The 19,062-nt window shown below is 45.7% G+C and overlaps 1 protein-coding gene across 1 annotated transcript; it reads left to right on the top strand.

Annotated features, from left to right (window-relative positions):
• The first annotated feature begins 13,979 nt into the window (after positions 1–13,979).
• Positions 13,980–16,271, top strand: LOC103636374 (histone deacetylase HDT1-like). Its single transcript, XM_020543308.2, is given in 7 exon segments — positions 13,980–13,992; positions 14,834–14,904; positions 15,080–15,291; positions 15,388–15,461; positions 15,533–15,681; positions 15,756–15,976; positions 16,062–16,271. Coding segments are annotated over 7 exon segments (846 nt in total). The 3' UTR covers positions 16,168–16,271.
• Positions 16,272–19,062: the final 2,791 nt, after the last annotated feature.

The following is a 19,062-nucleotide window of genomic DNA, read 5'->3' on the forward strand; positions in this document are numbered from 1 at the left end:
GTTTCTTTCCCTCCCTTACTCTTGTGCTCTTGTTGTGATCAACTTTGTAAGGGTGAGAGGCTCCAACTTGTGGAGATTCCTCACAAACGGGAAAACAAGTATAAGGAAGAAAATCGTGGTATTCAAGTGGATCATTGGATCACTTGAAAGGGGTTGAGTGCAACCCTCGTCCATTGAGACGCCATAACGTGGAAGTAGGCAAGTGTTTTACTTAGCCGATCGAACCACGAGATAAAATCAATGTGTCTCTTGTGTCGCTTTTCTTTGTGATTGGTTTCTTCTCAAGAGTTCTCGCTATAGCAACTTGGCTTTAATCTTACTAACATTTCATAACCAAGTTGTGCTATTAAGTGTTGAATTTTATAGGATCACCTATTCCCCCCCCCCTCTAGGTGCTCTCAGGTATCCACTAGATAGCGGATACCTGGGTATGGATATAGATCCATACCCACGAACGTTTATGGTGCGGGCATGGGTTGGGTTTTTGAGAGCACCTAGAGGGGGGGTGAATAGGTGATCCTGTAAAACTTAAACTTATAGCCACAAAATCTTGTTAAGTGTTAGCACAATAAATGCCAAGTGGCTAGAAAAGAGTCTCAACAAAACACAATACCACAAGAGATCAATCACAGAGACGACACAGTGGTTTATCCCGTGGTTCGGCCAAGACCAACGCTTGCCTACTCCACGTTGTGGCGTCCCAACGGACGAGGGTTGCAATCAACCCCTCTCAAGCGGTCCAAAAACCCACTTGAATACCACGGTGTTTTGCTTGCTTTTTCTCAATCCCGTTTGCGAGGAATCTCCACAACTTGGAGCCTCTCGTCCTTACAATTGAAGTTCACAAAGAACACAGAGCAAAGGGGGGAATGAGCAACGCACACAAGACTTCAAAAGATCAGAGCAACAACACGCACACAAGTAGCAACAAGAGCTCGCAACACAAATCAAAGAGTTCACAACTCCACAAGAGCTCTATATGCTATCACAATGAAACGAATGCGCGAGATCGATGTCTTGGTGCTTAGGAATGTTGTAGGAATGCTTGGTGTTCTCCTCCATGCGCCTAGGGGTCCCTTTTATAGCCCCAAGGCAGCTAGGAGCCGTTGAAAACAAATCTGGAAGGCCATCCTTGCCTTCTGTCGTCGGGCGCACCGGACAGTCCGGTGCACACCGGACACTGTCCGGTGCCCGATTTCCTTCCTTAAGCAGCACAGTCGACCGTTGCAGATCTGGGAGCCGTTGGCGCACCGGACATGTCCGGTGCACACCGGACAGTCCGATGCCCCCTTCTGACAGTTGGCCAGACCACGTGTCACGCGCAGATTCCGCGGCCGACCGTTGGCTCATCGGACAGTCCGGTGCACACCGGACAGTCCGGTGAATTATAGCCGTACGCCGTCGGCTGATTCCCGAGAGCGACCACTTCGCCCGAGGCAGCCTGGCGCACCGGACAGTCCGGTGCCCCAGGCCGAAACAGCCTTTTGGCTGTACACAGCCAATTCTTCTCTTCTTTCTTCTTTCTGTTTCTAACACTTAGATAGGTATATTAGTACACAAAACCAATGTACTAAGGCTTAGAAACATACCTTTACTTGTGATTTGCACTTTGTTCACCCATGGGCATAGATTCACATTTGAGCACTTGTGTTTGCACTCAATCACCAAAATACTTAGAAATGACCCAAGGGCACATTTCCCTTTCAATCTCCCCCTTTTTGGTGATTTATGCCAACACAACATAAAGCAACTAGAACAAGTGCAAAATCACTTCAAATAAACCTCAAATTTATTTTGATTCGTTTTTGGCATATATGGATCATCCTTTGCCACCACTTGGTTTGTTTTTGCAAATCAAACTCAAATCTCTATCTCTAAGTCAAACACACATGTTGAAGCATAAAGAGAGTCATTCCATAAGAGATTGATCAAAGATTTCAAAAACTCCCCCTCTTTCCCATAATCACTACTTCTCCCCACAAGAAGCCAACTTTTGACACAAAAGATATGAAAGAGTTTTGACAAACCAAAAGCTTTACTCTCCTATTTTCAAATCTCTCAAGTGGTAGCTGATCCATTTATTGCTTTGGCCTTTATTTTCTCCCCCTTTGGCATCAAGCACCAAAACGGGATCAATTTTGGCCCTTTAACCCCATTGCCTCACCAAAGTCATCAATTAAGAGCAAATGGCAATAAGAGTTCATGAGATGAACTTGGAATAAGTTACCCTCTCATCGGAGTGCAGTGGAAGTCTTTCATGGTCCAAGTCCACCTTTTCCCTTTCAATTCTCCTTCGAGACTAAATCAAGCAAACTCAAGCATATGGTTAGTCTCAAAGGGTCAAGTTGTAACACATCTCCCCCTAAACATGTGCATCACTTTGCAACGGACTTGTGAGGTCCAAGGGAGTGTTTGTACAACTTGAGCACCACAATAAGCAACAAAATGCAGAATGAACATGATCAAAGGCATAAACACATGTATGCTACAATTCAATCCAAGTTCCGCGAATCTAAGACATTTAGCTCACTACACAACCTGCAAAAGGTCTTCTCATCTAGAGGCTTGGTAAAGATATCGGCTAGCTGGTTCTCGGTGCTAACATGAAACACTTCGATATCCCCCTTTTGCTGGTGGTCTCTCAGAAAGTGATGCCGGATGTCTATGTGCTTTGTGCGGCTGTGCTCAACAGGATTCTCTGCCATGCGGATAGCACTCTCATTATCACATAGGAGTGGGACTTTGCTCAGATTGTAGCCAAAGTCCCTGAGGGTTTGCCTCATCCAAAGTAGTTGCGCGCAACACTGTCCTGCGGCAACATACTCGGCCTCAGCGGTGGATAGGGCAACGGAAGTTTGTTTCTTAGAGTTCCATGACACCAGGGACCTTCCTAAGAATTGGCACGTCCCCGATGTACTCTTCCTATCGACCTTACATCCAGCATAGTCGGAATCTGAGTATCCAACCAAGTCAAAGGTAGACCCCTTTGGATACCAGAGCCCGAAGCAAGGCGTAGCAACCAAATATCTAAGAATTCGCTTCACCGCCACTAAGTGACACTCCTTAGGATCGGATTGAAATCTAGCACACATGCATACGCTAAGCATAATATCCGGTCTACTAGCACATAAGTAAAGTAATGACCCTATCATTGACCGGTATGCCTTTTGATCAACGGACTTACCTCCTTTGTTGAGGTCAGTGTGTCCGTCGGTCCCCATCGGAGTCTTTGCGGGCTTGGCGTCCTTCATCCCAAACCGCTTTAGCAGATCTTGCGTGTACTTCGTTTGGGAGATGAAGGTGCCGTCCTTGAGTTGCTTCACTTGGAACCCAAGGAAGTAGTTCAACTCGCCCATCATTGACATCTCGAATTTCTGCGTCATCACCCTGCTAAACTCTTCACAAGACGTTTGGTTAGTAGAACCAAATATTATGTCATCGACATAAATTTGGCACACAAACAAATCACCATCACATGCCTTTGTAAAAAGAGTTGGATCGGCTTTCCCAACCTTGAAAGCATTAACAATTAGAAAGTCTCTAAGGCATTCATACCATGCTCTTGGGGCTTGCTTAAGTCCATAGAGCGCCTTAGAGAGCTTACACACGTGGTCGGGGTACCGTTCATCCTCGAAGCCAGGGGGTTGCTCTACGTACACTTCCTCCTTGATTGGCCCGTTGAGGAAAGCGCTCTTCACATCCATTTGGAACAACCTGAAAGAATGGTGAGCGGCATATGCTAGCAAGATACGAATGGACTCTAGCCTAGCCACAGGAGCAAAAGTCTCCTCAAAGTCCAAACCTGCGACTTGGGCATAACCTTTTGCCACAAGTCGAGCCTTGTTCCTTGTCACCACTCCGTGCTCGTCTTGTTTGTTGCGGAACACCCACTTGGTTCCCACAACATTCTGCTTGGGACGAGGCACCAGCGTCCAAACTTCATTCCTCTTGAAGTTGTTGAGCTCCTCTTGCATGGCCAACACCCAGTCTGGATCTAGCAAGGCCTCTTCTACCCTGAAAGGCTCAATAGAAGAGACAAAGGAGTAGTGTTCACAAAAATTAACTAATCGAGACCGAGTAGTTACTCCCTTGCTAATGTCACCCAGAATTTGGTCGACGGGATGATCCCTTTGAATCATCGCTCGAACTTGGGTTGGAGGTGCCGGTTGCGCTTCTTCCTCCATCACATGATCATCTTGTGCTCCCCCTTGATCACACATCTCCTGTTGATGAACCTGTTCATCGTCTTGAGTTGGGGAATGCACCATAGTTGAGGAAGAAGGTTGATCTTGCTCATCTTGTTCCTGTGGCCGAACTTCTCCAGTCGCCATGGTTCGTATAGCGGCCGTCGGAACATCTTCTTCATCTACATCATCAAGATCAACAACTTGCTCTCTTGGAGAGTCATTAGTCTCATCAAATACAACGTCGCTAGAGACTTCAACCAAACCCGATGATTTGTTGAAGACTCTATACGCCTTTGTATTTGAGTCATAACCTAACAAAAACCCTTCTACAGCTTTGGGAGCAAACTTAGAATTTCTACCCTTCTTCACTAGAATGTAGCACTTGCTCCCAAATACACGAAAGTAAGATACATTGGGTTTGTTACCGGTTAGTAGCTCATACGACGTCTTCTTGAGGAGGCGATGAAGGTAGACCCTGTTGATGACGTGGCAAGCCGTGTTCACGGCTTCCGTCCAAAAGCACTCGGGGGTCTTGAACTCTCCTAGCATCGTCCTCGCCATATCGATGAGTGTCCTGTTCTTCCTTTCTACCACACCGTTTTGCTTTGGTGTGTAGGGAGCGGAGAACTCGTGCTTGATCCCTTCCTCTTCAAGGAACTCCTCCACTTGAAGGTTCTTGAACTCGGACCCGTTGTCGCTCCTTATCTTCTTTACTTTGAGTTCAAACTCATTTTGAGCTCTCCTGAGGAAGCGCTTGAGGGTCCCTTGTGTTTCAGACTTATCCTGCAAAAAGAACACCCAAGTGAAGCGGGAAAAGTCATCAACAATAACTAGACCATACTTACTTCCTCCTATGCTCAGATAGGCGACGGGTCCGAAGAGGTCCATATGCAGCAGCTCCAGTGGTCTTGAGGTGGTCATCGCATTCTTGCTGTGATGTGTTCCTCCCACTTGTTTACCTGCTTGACAAGCTGCACAAGGTCTATCTTTTTCGAATTGAACGTTAGTCAAACCTATCACGTGTTCTCCCTTTAGAAGCTTGTGAAGGTTCTTCATCCCCACATGTGCTAAGCGGTGATGCCACAGCCAGCCCATGCTAGTCTTAGCTATTAAGCATGCATCTAGACCGGCCTCTTCTTTTGCAAAATCAACTAAATAAAGTTTGCCGTCTAATACACCTTTAAAAGCTAGTGAACCATCACTTCTTCTAAAGACAGACACATCTACATTTGTAAATAGACAGTTATACCCCATGTTGCATAATTGACTAACAGATAGCAAATTATATCCAAGAGACTCTACTAAAAACACATTAGAGATAGAGTGCTCATTGGAAATTGCAATTTTGCCTAACCCTTTTACCTTGCCTTGATTCCCATCACCGAATATAATTGAATCTTGGGAATCCTTATTCTTGACGTAGGAGGTGAACATCTTCTTCTCCCCCGTCATATGGTTTGTGCATCCGCTATCAATAATCCAGCTTGAACCCCCGGATGCATAAACCTGCAAGGCAAATTTAGGCTTGGGTTTTAGGTACCCAACTCATGTTGGGTCCTACAAGGTTAGTGCAAATATCCTTAGGGACCCAAATGCAAGTTTTGTCTCCCTTGCATTTTGCCCCTAACTTCCTAGCAACTATTTTCTTATCCTTTCTACAAATAGCAAAGGAAGCATTTAAAGCACAATAAATTGTAGAAGGTTCATTTACTACTTTCCTAGGAGCATGAATAAAGTTCTTTCTAGGCACATGATGAGTAGCATTTCTCCTAGACATATTTCTACCATGCATATAGGAAGAACTAGAAGCAAACATGGCATGAGAGTCAAAATCATCATAAGCATTATAACTCCTATAAGCATTTCTAGTTTGTCTCCTATCATGATACAAAAAGGCATGGTTCTTTTTAGCACTAGTAGCCATAGGGGCCTTCCCTTTCTCCTTAGCGGGAATGGGAGCCTTATGGCTTGTTAAGTTCTTGGCTTCTCTCTTGAAGCCAAGTCCATCCTTAATTGAGGGGTGTCTACCAATTGTGTAGGCATCCCTTGCAAATTTTAGTTTATCAAATTCATTAGTCTTAAGTTGGGCATTAAGACTAGCCAATTCCTCAGTTAATTTTGAAATTGAAACTAAATGATCACTACAAGCATCAACATCGAAATCTTTACACCTAGTGCAAATCTCAACATGTTCTACACAAGAATTAGATTTACTAGCTACTTCTAGTTTAGCATTTAAGTCATCATTAACACTCTTTAAAGTAGCAATGGTTTCATGACAAGAAGATAGTTCACTAGAAAGCACTTCATTCCTTTTAACTTCTAAAGCATAAGATTTTTGTGCCTCTACAAATTTGTCATGCTCTTCATACAAAAGGTCCTCTTGTTTTTCTAAGAGTCTATCTTTTTCATTCAAGGCATCAATTAATTCATTAATTTTATCTACTTTAGTTCTATCCAATCCCTTGAACAAACTAGAGTAATCTATTTCATCATCACTAGACTCATCATCACTGGAAGAATCATAAGTGACATTGTTTTGATTACATACCTTCTTCTCCCTTGCCATAAGGCATGTGTGACGCTCGTTGGGGAAGAGGGATGACTTGTTGAAGGCAGTGGCGGCGAGTCCTTCATTGTCGGAGTCGGAGGAGGAGCAATCCGAATCCCACTCCTTTCCGATATGTGCCTCGCCCTTGGCCTTCTTGTAATACTTCTTCTTTTCCCTCTTGCTCCCGTGTTCCTGGTCACTATCATTGTCGGGACAGTTAGCAATAAAATGACCCAGCTTACCGCATTTGAAGCATGATCGCTTTCCCTTGGTCTTAGTCTTGCTTGGCTGTCCCTTGCGACCCTTTAGTGCCGTCTTGAATCTTTTGATGATGAGGGCCATCTCTTCATCATTAAGACCGGCCGCCTCAATTTGCGCCACCTTGCTGGGTAGCGCCTCCTTGCTCCTTGTTGCCTTGAGAGCAATAGGTTGAGGCTCATGGATTGGGCCATTCAACGCGTCGTCCACGTACCTCGCCTCCTTGATCATCATTCGCCCGCTTACAAATTTTCCAAGAATTTCTTCGGGCGACATCTTGATGTACCTAGGATTTTCACGAATATTGTTCACCAAGTGAGGATCAAGAACGGTAAATGACCTTAGCATTAGGCGGACGACGTCGTGATCCGTCCATCACGTGCTTCCGTAGCTCCTTATTTTGTTGATAAGGATCTTGAGCCGGTTGTATGTTTGTGTTGGCTCCTCGCCCCTTATCATCGCGAATCGTCCGAGCTCACCCTCCACCAACTCCATCTTGGTGAGTAAGGTGACATCATTCCCCTCATGAGAGATCTTGAGGGTGTCCCAAATTTGCTTGGCATTGTCCAAGCCGCTCACCTTGTGATACTCGTCCCTGCACAAAGAGGCTAGCAACACAGTAGTAGCTTGTGCATTTTTATGGATCTGTTCATTAATAAACGAAGGGCTATCCGAGCTATCAAATTTCATTCCACTTTCCACAACCTCCCAAATGCTTGGATGGAGAGAAAATAGGTGAGTACGCATTTTGTGACTCCAAAATCCGTAGTCCTCTCCATCAAAGTGAGGAGGCTTGCCAAGTGGAATGGGAAGCAAATGAGCATTTGAGCTATGCGGAATGCGCGAATAATCAAAAGAAAAGTTTGAGTTAACCGTCTTTTGTTTGTCATAGTCGTAGTCGTCGTTGTCCTTTTGGGAAGAGGAAGATTCGTCGCTGTCGTAGTAGACGATCTCCTTGATGCACCTTGTTTTCTTCTTCTTCCCTTCCTTCCGTCTATGGCCCGAGCCGGAGTCGGTAGGCTTGTCATCTTTGGGCTCGTTGACGAAGGACTCCTTCTCCTTATCGTTGATCACGATTCCCTTCCCCTTAGGATCCATCTCTTCGGGCGGTTAGTCCCTTTCTTGAAGAGAACGGCTCCGATACCAATTGAGAGCACCTAGAGGGGGGGTGAATAGGTGATCCTGTAAAACTTAAACTTATAGCCACAAAATCTTGTTAAGTGTTAGCACAATAAATGCCAAGTGGCTAGAAAAGAGTCTCAACAAAACACAATACCACAAGAGATCAATCACAGAGACGACACAGTGGTTTATCCCGTGGTTCGGCCAAGACCAACGCTTGCCTACTCCACGTTGTGGCGTCCCAACGGACGAGGGTTGCAATCAACCCCTCTCAAGCGGTCCAAAGACCCACTTGAATACCACGGTGTTTTGCTTGCTTTTTCTCAATCCCGTTTGCGAGGAATCTCCACAACTTGGAGCCTCTCGTCCTTACAATTGAAGTTCACAAAGAACACAGAGCAAAGGGGGGAATGAGCAACGCACACAAGACTTCAAAAGATCAGAGCAACAACACGCACACAAGTAGCAACAAGAGCTCGCAACACAACTCAAAGAGTTCACAACTCCACAAGAGCTCTATATGCTATCACAATGAAACGAATGCGCGAGATCGATGTCTTGGTGCTTAGGAATGTTGTAGGAATGCTTGGTGTTCTCCTCCATGCGCCTAGGGGTCCCTTTTATAGCCCCAAGGCAGCTAGGAGCCGTTGAAAACAAATCTGGAAGGCCATCCTTGCCTTCTGTCGTCGGGCGCACCGGACAGTCCGGTGCACACCGGACACTGTCCGGTGCCCGATTTCCTTCCTTAAGCAGTGCAGTCGACCGTTGCAGATCTGGGAGCCGTTGGCGCACCGGACATGTCCGGTGCACACCGGACAGTCCGGTGCCCCCTTCTGACCGTTGGCCAGACCACGTGTCACGCGCAGATTCCGCGGCCGACCGTTGGCTCGGCCGACCGTTGGCTCACCGGACAGTCCGGTGCACACCGGACAGTCCGGTGAATTATAGCCGTACGTCGTCGGCTGATTCCCGAGAGCGACCACTTCGCCCGAGGCAGCCTGGCGCACCGGACACTGTCCGGTGCACCACCGGACAGTCCGGTGCCCCAGACCGAAACAGCCTTTTGGCTGTACACAGCCAATTCTTCTCTTCTTTCTTCTTTCTGTTTCTAACACTTAGATAGGTATATTAGTACACAAAACCAATGTACTAAGGCTTAGAAACATACCTTTACTTGTGATTTGCACTTTGTTCACCCATGGGCATAGATTCACATTTGAGCACTTGTGTTTGCACTCAATCACCAAAATACTTAGAAATGACCCAAGGGCACATTTCCCTTTCAGTTTTGTCTCGCGGGTATGGATTCGCGAACTCTATATCTGTGTACTACCCGCCCGATTGCCATCCCTAATTGTAACTATAGTTGTGGCAAGACTTTTCTCTAATTGTTGACACCTTAGACTAGGGATGGCAATGGCTACCTGAATAACTCATGAGTAAAAACCATATTAAGGCATTGTGTATGACGAACTTTGATACATATAAATATTTTATTGGGTCATTTATTATATCCATCGGGTATGATGGGTATGGGTATGTTCTCTCATACCTCATACCCGCTATCCGATAGGAAACCCACTAATATATGACATGTGGGTCCAAATTAAGGAATTTATTTTCTCTGAAGCATGGGCTTGTATGGTGTTGCTATTTAATGCTAAATGTTGTTGACCTTGTGATAAGACTATGTTGGGTTCGATGAATTTATCATGCTAGCACAAAGATAAGTTTAACATCTTTCAATATTGATAAGGTATGTGTTTCAACATTTTGTATTTGGTATTTACTTTTGTGATTTAAAATGATAGTGTCTATTGTAATATTAGTGAGTATGGGTAACTGATGGGTACCCGCTAACCATGGTAGGTGTGAGTATGACGTAATTTTGTATCTATGATGCACACTAGGTATAGTTATGGAGCATTTTTTCCTAGAGGGTATGACTATGGCTTTATATAACTATTGGGTACCTTACACATCGCCATCCCTACCTTGGTCATGCAACGAAACATGCCATCATAGTCTGGTCCGGGTAAGGATGGCAACAAGGAATTACTCGTCAGGGAATTGCTCCCCATTCCTGTCACCGAGATGAATTTTTTTCCCACGAGGATCTCTATGAATGCTTGCGAGGAGCATTTCTTTCCATCCTCGTTCCCCACGGGGAAGATATGGAATGTTTTTACCATCCCCGACAGGTAAATTGGGACGGGGATGAAGAAGTATTCCTCGTTCACCGCGGTGACCTATTAAACTTACACATGATGAACTTTTTTCATGTATCAGTTGATGATAAAAATAAATAATTATCTTGTTAAAAGGACAACTCATTCTACAGATGTATTTATTTTGATGTATATATAATGATTTTTTATATCTGACAATATATATAGGTGATAATGTTATATATTAATAACATATGAGGTACGTTTTAATTATAATTTAAATGAGATTTATTCCGTGGGAATAGGGACAGAGAAAAATGTCACCCGCAGATGTTCATGGAGATTCACTCTGGGAAAAAATTTAGTCACAGGACAGAGAGCTAAAAGAATTCCCCTACACTCGGCGCACGTGTTTCGCTCCAGCCACCGGTGCTCGACGGTATGGACTTATGCTCGGAGGACTAAGCGCAGTCCGGTCCGCCGTCGCTTCACAGCGACAAGGACAGGCGCCACCGTCCGCATGGGGCCTCAGCTCTGCTCGCCCTCGCCGTGGGGAGACACGGGTAGGTGCGGAGACGACTTTAGATTCGCGCGCTCGACCGGCCCTGCCTCCCACCGCACCGCCGGCGACGACAGCAGTTCCCTCGGTGTCGCTGTCTCTCTCGGCACCGCCACAACCAAACAGGTGGTGGCGATGACGAGCGCGAGAATGGCCGAGGCCTCGTCGCCCCCGGCGGTGGCCACTGTCCGTCTTGAGCCCGCTGGAGGCGAAGTAGAGCGGCAGCAGGAGCTCCGAGAATCGTGTGCATAAATTGATCAAACCTAGGGGACAGAATCTTAAATATACGGAGCGTAAGATAATAAATGATTTTATATATTAGTAGAATCTATTTTTACTAATGTAATTTACATGATGCTTTTTAATCCACTCCTCTATAGTAAAAATATAGAACATAAATATCTCCGACATCTTACTAATAATAGTATATAGATATATTTTGCATAAAGTTGATTTAGTGTAATTGATATATACTTAAATTACTATTATTAGAATAAAATTCAATTCTAATAAACCAAACAGGACGTAATAGAACAAAGTTTCAACTCAGACCTGTTGTGGTTAAGTAATCTCACTTTCCATGGACCTTCTTATGCATCTTTCTTGGGTGCTGGTTTTTAAAAGTTAATATTATTGGTGGATCTTTCCCCCGATTTCTTTCAAAAAAATATTTTTCACGATATTTTTTTAAACAAAAAAACAGTTGCGAATTCACGTTATAGATCAGATGCTAATATCCACGACCTTGAATTTATTACATGCGAGCTTTTATAAATGGTAACGGTTAGAAGTCCGGGGCTTGCACTCGAACACGGAGTTCGGTCTCCGCCTCCCACGGTATCGGCCGCCGCGTGCATCTATATATATTCGGCCACCATGCCCGCCTAACGCCTTAATCACGCTATGCTCTCTCAGTCCACAAAGTCACCGCTCAATTTCCTACCTGCCCAGTGCCCACCTCTCGAGCGATCAGCGCCTCTCCAATGGCGCTCACCAAGCCACGGGCGGCGACCGATGACGACCAGGCCGAGCGGGAGTATTTATAAATGGTAACGGTTAGAGGTCCGGGGCTTGCACTCGAACACGGAGTTCGGTCTCCGCCTCCCACGGTACCGACCCCCGCATCCGCCGCGTGCATCTATATATATTCGGCCATCGTGTCCGCCTAACGCCTCAATCACGCCACGCTCTCTAAGTCCACAAAGTCACCGCTCGATTTCCTACCTGCCTAGTGCCCACCTCTCGAGCGATCAGCGCCTCTCCATGGCGCTCACCAAGCCACCGGCGGCGACCGATGACGACCAAGCCGAGCGGGAGTATTTATAAATGGTAACGGTTAGAGGTCTGGGGCTTGCACTCGAACACGGAGTCCGGTCTCCGCCTCCCACGGTACCGGCCCCCGCATCCGCCGCGTGCATCTAGATATATTCGGCCATCGTGCCGCCTAACGCCTCAATCACTCCACGCTCTCTCAGTCCACAAAGTCACCGCTCGATTTCCTACCTGCCTAGTGTCCACCTCTCGAGCGATCAGTGCCTCTCCATGGCGCTCACCAAGCCACCGGCGGTGACCGATGACGACCAGACCGAGCGGGAGTATTTATAAATGGTAACGGTAGGTCTGGGGCTTGCACTCGAACACGGAGTCCAGTCTCCGCCTTCTACGGTACCGGCCCCCGCCTCCGCCTCGTGCATCTATATATATTCGGCCATCGTGCCTACCTAACGCCTCAATCACGCCACCGCTCTCTCAGTCCACAAAATCACCGCTCGATTTCCTACCTGCCTAGTGCCCACCTCTCGAGCGATCGACGCCTCTCCATGGCGCTCACCAAGCCACCGACGGCGACCGATGACGACCAGGCCGAACGGAAGTACCTCACATCCTGCCTCATAATGCTCTCGTGCGGCCTCCGCGACGGTGACATGGCCAACGCCACGAGGGAAGCGGGCGCGACGCCAACGTCTGCGAATATGGCCGACGACTACAAGTGCTCCTTGTGCGACAAGGTGTTTGCGTCCTACCAGGCGCTGGGCGGGCACAAAACGAGCCACCGGAAGCCGGCGGCAGCGCCAAGTGACGAGGCGTCATCCAGCGGCACCGCGTACGAGAAGGAGGAGAAGTTGCACCAGTGCTCGCTCTGCCCCCGCACGTTCTCGTGGTGGCAGGCGCTGGGCAGCCACATACAAGGTTCACAGTTTCGGAAAGAAAAACTTTTTGGCACCTACCGAAATTAGAGAAATTTCGGAAATTCTGTCAAAAATTTTAAAAAAATAGAATTTATTTGAATGTAGCTTGAAATTTCCGAAATTTTTCTAATTTCGGTGGGTGCCGAATTTTTTTTTCTTTCGGAAACTGTGAGCCCTGCGTGCTACTACCCACGCCATCGTCGGCTTCACGACCAACATCCATGCCACCACAAACGCCGTGCCGCACAGCAGCACCCACCATGACACCACCGAGCTGCGGTCCTGCTGCTCGCCAGACCCGGAGATTGCGATTGGCGACAGCCAACGGCAGCAGCACCCAGGCCGTGAGCGCCGTCTCTCCGATCGGGGTGGTGAGGAGCTTCAGCTCGGCCAGGACGTGCGCCATGACGCGAGGAACGCCGTGATGTAGAGCGCGACGCCCATGAAGACGAGGAACGACGCGTACCCTGCCTGGTCGACGCCCCGGACGAAGACGCGGAGAGAGCACGAAGGCGATGCCGACGCTGCACGCGAATATGGCCGAGATGCCGTCTGCTGCGATGGCGAAGGCGCGTAGCCTGCTGCGGCGCACGGACAGGGGGTCCAGTTCCATCCCCACCAGGAAGAGGAAGAAGAGGAGGCCCGGTTGTGAAGAGGAGCAGCAACGACACGAGGCGAGGAAGACGAGAGGACGGAGCGGAACAGGTGCGCGGGGAGCGAGGTAGTATTGTAGCAGTATTGTATGGTTTAATAAGGGCATCTGAGCGAAACCGGTTAGAACGAGGGCATTTTGGTGACGCCTATGTTTGATGAGGGCAAAGAAGCAAATAACTCCTCCCACCACAGTCCCACTCCCCCAGTTCGATCCTGCCGCTAAACCCCTCCCGCTCCTGATTCAACTTCCACTCGACTAGGGTTCTGCGCGGCCGTTTCCTCGTCGGCGCAATGGAGTTCTGGGGTAACCATTTCGCTCTTTTTCCTTCGCTACTATCCTCGTCTGCTCAGTGTGATTTGCGGCTCCGTTTCTCTACCACTGCTTCCTCTGGTGCTCCACCGCGGGAGGGATCGATCGATTGTTATCGCGTCTTACGCGTAGTAGGTGGTTTTCGTTTCTAGACGCCCCCCGTGCCGTTTACCATTAGTAGTCCCGGATTGCTTTTGTTCTGTGATACCGGATCCTAATGTCAGTCTATACACTGTTCGTTAATCGAGCGCACGCATGGAAGTTTTTTTCAACGTAGAGCAGCACTGAGTTGTTTCCTGCTATTTGCTTTTGTTTTTTTATTGGTAAGATGAAGCGGCATGGGATTGCAGCATGGGACACACGCGTGCGGGTGGGATTTTTTAGATGACGTGGACACTACGGATGGAAGCCGAGCTGCAGCGGTTTAATAGAAAGAAAGAAAAGAAATATGTACACACATGGTATGCCATTGGTGGGCACTGCTGAGCTATGTACTGACTTAACCATGGGTATTGCGCATGGTACTTAGTCACCATCCTCAAATTTGGCCAATCTGTTTTGCCATGTGTGGAAGATATATGGTCCGATTTCTGTGGTTGTCCGCCGGAATGGTGCAATTTGTTATGTGTCTTTGTGTTGTAAAAATACCATGAGCTGTATTTGTGATATAGCTAACCTATTTATAAAGAAAGCTTAGTATCTGATAGGCACTTGTAGATATTAGGTATAATAACTGTTTGTATTTTGGTAGGCAGTGCATTAATTAGTATTTCTTTCTATTTTGTTTCTTTGCTTGCAATATTAAGTTAAAGAATTGATTATTATAATCATATAGGTGAAGAAGTTAAGCCAGGAGCCACGGTCTCTTGCATAGTTTGTGATGGTTTGGTTATCCACCTGTCACAGGTTTACACACTTTACCCCTGTAATTTTTTTAGGTTCCTTGACTGATTTCGTTCCACATTGTAAGTGTAAATGTTATATGATCCTGTCCCTTGGCTAATTTGATTTTACATTGCAATTGTAATTTTATGGGATTTTTTGTTCCTTTTCTGATTTGATGTTTTCCATCTGTTTTCAGGCTGCACTAGGGGAACCAAAGAAAGCGAGTGAGAATGTCATTGTGTCTGTGAAAATTAACGATAAGAAACTAGTGCTTGGAACCTTATCAGTTGAGAAGCATCCTCAGATCTCTTGTGATCTGTTTTTTGATAAAGGTTTTGAGTTATCGCACAATTCAAAAACAGCTAGTGTTTTCTTCTGTGGCTACAAATTGCCTGTTCCTCTATTTGAATATCCTTTCTTATGATTTTTAAGATTTCTGTTTAAAACTGGATACTTTTTCTTGGTAACTCTATTTTCCTTAACCACCATTTTGGTTATATTCACGTCTGATTCTGGTGAGGATAGTTCAGATGAAGAACTAGAAACCGACCAAATTCCAATGCAGAATAATGAAATTAGTAGGTGGTTTTCTTTTTCCTATTGCATTGTGAACTTACATTATGCACAACAAGTGTGACTTTTTTCGCAGAATTTTCCGCGGCAAAGTTTCCCGTGAAGGATGTCATACAAAATGCTGATGAAACTAGTGGTGATGATGATGATTTCACTGATAGTGAGAGTGAAATGTCTTTGGAAGATGACTCTAGTTCAGAAGAACAGACTCCTAGCCCAAACAAGGTGTGCACTAGATGTTCTTTTCCTCTAGTGCCTATTGCAGTCATGTCTCACCCTATTTATTCTTTCTATTGTAGACTGATGTAGTAGTTGGCAAGAAGAGGGCAATTGAAGCTGAGGCACCTTCTGGTAAGAAGGCTAAGTCTGAACAATCTGCTCAGAAAACAGGTGAGCTACTACTTTTTTGTTCTTATAAAGCCCAAATAATGGATGTGTAACATTAACATGTGAAGTCTCAACTCTTTTCGTGTTCTTATAAAGCCCAACTTGGGAGCCATGCCTGCAAGTCATGCAACAAGTATGTATAATTTATATTTATATTCTTTTTGGCGAATGATTGTAACTTGGTATTGCAATTCACTAATAGTATCATGTTGGACCAGGTCCTTTGGCAGTGCGTCAGCACTCAAGTCTCATCTAGGGATGAAAACGGTCGGAGACGGAGACGGTCGTAAAAACTCTCCAACCACTTTAAATTTCGTATTTTAATTCAAATCAGGAACGGTAATAGGATTGTCGGTTGGAAAAACGAAACCGGGAGTAACTGGATGACGGTAAATGATATCATAAATACATCTGGATTGAAAGTGCTACTTCTCACCATTTTTCTTCTTTTTTCCATAGACGGTATTGCGCTCCTTGCCTCATGCCCTCTTGGTTTACCTTCCAGATTATATAATCTAGCTTAAATAAGTTAAGAGACAAACAAACAACATGAATTATTAGGTGGATTATTTGATGATGATCTAGATTATGATAATCTATAGGTAGGTTATTAAGTGCTTATATAATCCATAAGCTGGATTATATAATCCTGGAAGGAAACAAATAGGGCCATATCCCTTGGATATGTCTTCAATTTTGTGGGTGTTTCTGCTGGCTTAATCTTGTTGCAGTGCTCTGCTTAAAAAACAATATCAGGATATTATACAAAAGAGTTTTTTTTCTTCAAAAAAAGGCCACCTTAAAAAGCTCACACATTTGTAGGGTCTTCATTCTCTTGATTTGAACTCCTGACTATCGTCCTAATAACTGGAATTCTGAGCATCAACCATGTCACGAAAAAGAATAATATGGTCAGAACACCCGTGATATCTAGGGCTGGACAAAATACTCGTGGCTCGTGAGCTCGCTCGACTCGTGGTCAGCTCGGCTCGACTCGGCTCGTTTCAGTTTTATCACGAGCTGAGCTAACATCTCAGCTCGGTTCGTTAACGAGCCAGCTCGACACGAGCTCGAGCCAGCTCGTTAGCTCAAATGAGCTAGCATTTATCTGTAAAACAAAGCATATACTTGTATTGGATGAATTAATAAGTGACGAACTATGTTAGTTTAGTGTTTAAATGATGTGATATATAAAATTATGAATATTGTTAGTGTTTTCTAGTGTTAAATTAGTATAAAATTAACTAACAATTGATTATATTGTTGTATATATACATGTATACTATTTTTTGTTGTGGCTCGCGAGCTAAACGAGCCAGCTCGAGCTCGCAAACGAGCCGAGCCGAGCTGGTTCTCTGGCTCGATTCCTTAGAGCATCTCCAAAAGCTCCCCAGAAGTCTCCCCCTAAATCTATTTTTTGGGGAAAAACACAAAAACATGTCTCCAACAGTTCCCCTAAAGCGCCCTCAACTTTTTCATAGCCCTTAAAACTCCCTCATTTGTAGCTACAAATGAGGGGTTTTTTGGGCTCCCCAGAAACAAACTGCTGCTTTAAGGGATCTGTTGGAGAAAGGATTAAAATTTACCCCCACTTATTATTTAGATGTCCCTTAAAACTGATTTTGAGGAGTCGTTTTATGGAGATCTCTTGGAGATGCTCTTAACGAGTCGAGCCGAGCCAGCTCGTTTCCTTAACGAGCTAGCTCGAGCTCGGTCGAGCCGAACCGAGCTGGCTCGATATCCATCCCTAGTGATATCCAGTGCTGGTAGCAATAGCAATGCGTCGCTGGACTTTTACAAGAAAGCCTTGTTCAAGGTTTAGGAAATGGACAAGACTTACAGACCCAAACAAATAGTAGTATAATAAACACAGGTAAAAATGTATAATCATGTACATAAGGCATTTGGTCCACAATACACGGTTATCTAGGTTATCTTCAGTAATTCATCAAAATGACTTGTACTTTGGCTGTTCGCTCAATTTATTTACTGGTATGAAACATGAAGGATATGTTATCTCAGTCATGATTCATCGCTTATACCGACTTCAGCGTCACCCGATTGACCCTCTTATTTTTTTAAAGGATAACATGCATGCATGCGTTTTGCATCATTCTCAGTTGGTACGTACGCATGTGATGCATGCAGTGCACACTATGATAGGACGTTTTGTGATGACATGAATAAAATCCAGGACGTATGATTTAGGGTGATTCTAACCATTCCCTTTCTCATCTCCTGTAGAGGCTCTATTTGTACTTTCTATTCATTTTTAAATATCTCACATGTTTTCGTTATTCTACCTATTTCACCTCCTCTCCAGTCATCCCTCTATTCAGCTCTTCTTGTACACTTTGACTGGTCTGTTTAACTTTTCTACATCAGTTTTTGAATTATAAAAAATTATACAATATTTGTAGTACCGTACTAGCAAATTTATCTAGTAATTAAACTTAAAAATAACTAACTTCCTAGTAAATATGATTGATTAGTGAAGGGGGATATTAGAGCTATGGTGAAATCAGCTGACAACCGAGAAAAGGGGGAAAAGAGAGGGTGTCGTTGGAACGATGTGGGGAGATGTACACACAGAAGAGGGGGAGGCGAGGGGTGTTGTTGGAAACAACCTTAGAACGACAATATGAATGGTATGGGTGGACCCATAGGGGACAAAGTGGACCATGCCACCCTTCAATTTTTTAAAATCTCTTATACCTACAATTAAGTATATAAAAAATTAAAATTTTTGATGAGCCAAAATAGCCTCATCTTGAGCCTGGAGCCTCTTCGTCAAATCGGTCTAGTCCTCTCTAGGAGTCCTCCTCAGCCCAGTCCCCATATATATATTAGTTTAGTCCTGTCGGCGTTTCGAGACAGGGGGTCCCTAAGCCGACGAGTGAGTGTGCTGCGTGCCCCAGCCCAGATGGGTCGAGCGCGTGGGCGAGCGCGGAGGGGGGAGAGGCGAGGCGGCCGGAGCCGAGCGTGAGAGAGGTGGAAGTCCCGCGGCCTTCGTGTTCGTCCCGCGCCCAGGTCAGGTGCGCTTGCAGTAGGGGGGTTACAAGCGTCCACGCGGGTGAGGGAAGCGAGCGGCCCCAAGAGAGCGCCTGTCCCGTCCTCGGTCCCGCGCGGCCAACCTTCTCTGAGAAGGCCCTGGTCCTTCCTTTTATAGTCGTAAGGAGAGGATCCAGGTGTACAATGGGGATGTAGTAGAGTGCTACG

Source organism: Zea mays, chromosome 8 (genome assembly GCF_902167145.1).
Source record: "Zea mays cultivar B73 chromosome 8, Zm-B73-REFERENCE-NAM-5.0, whole genome shotgun sequence".
NCBI classification, from domain to species: Eukaryota; Viridiplantae; Streptophyta; class Magnoliopsida; order Poales; family Poaceae; genus Zea; species Zea mays.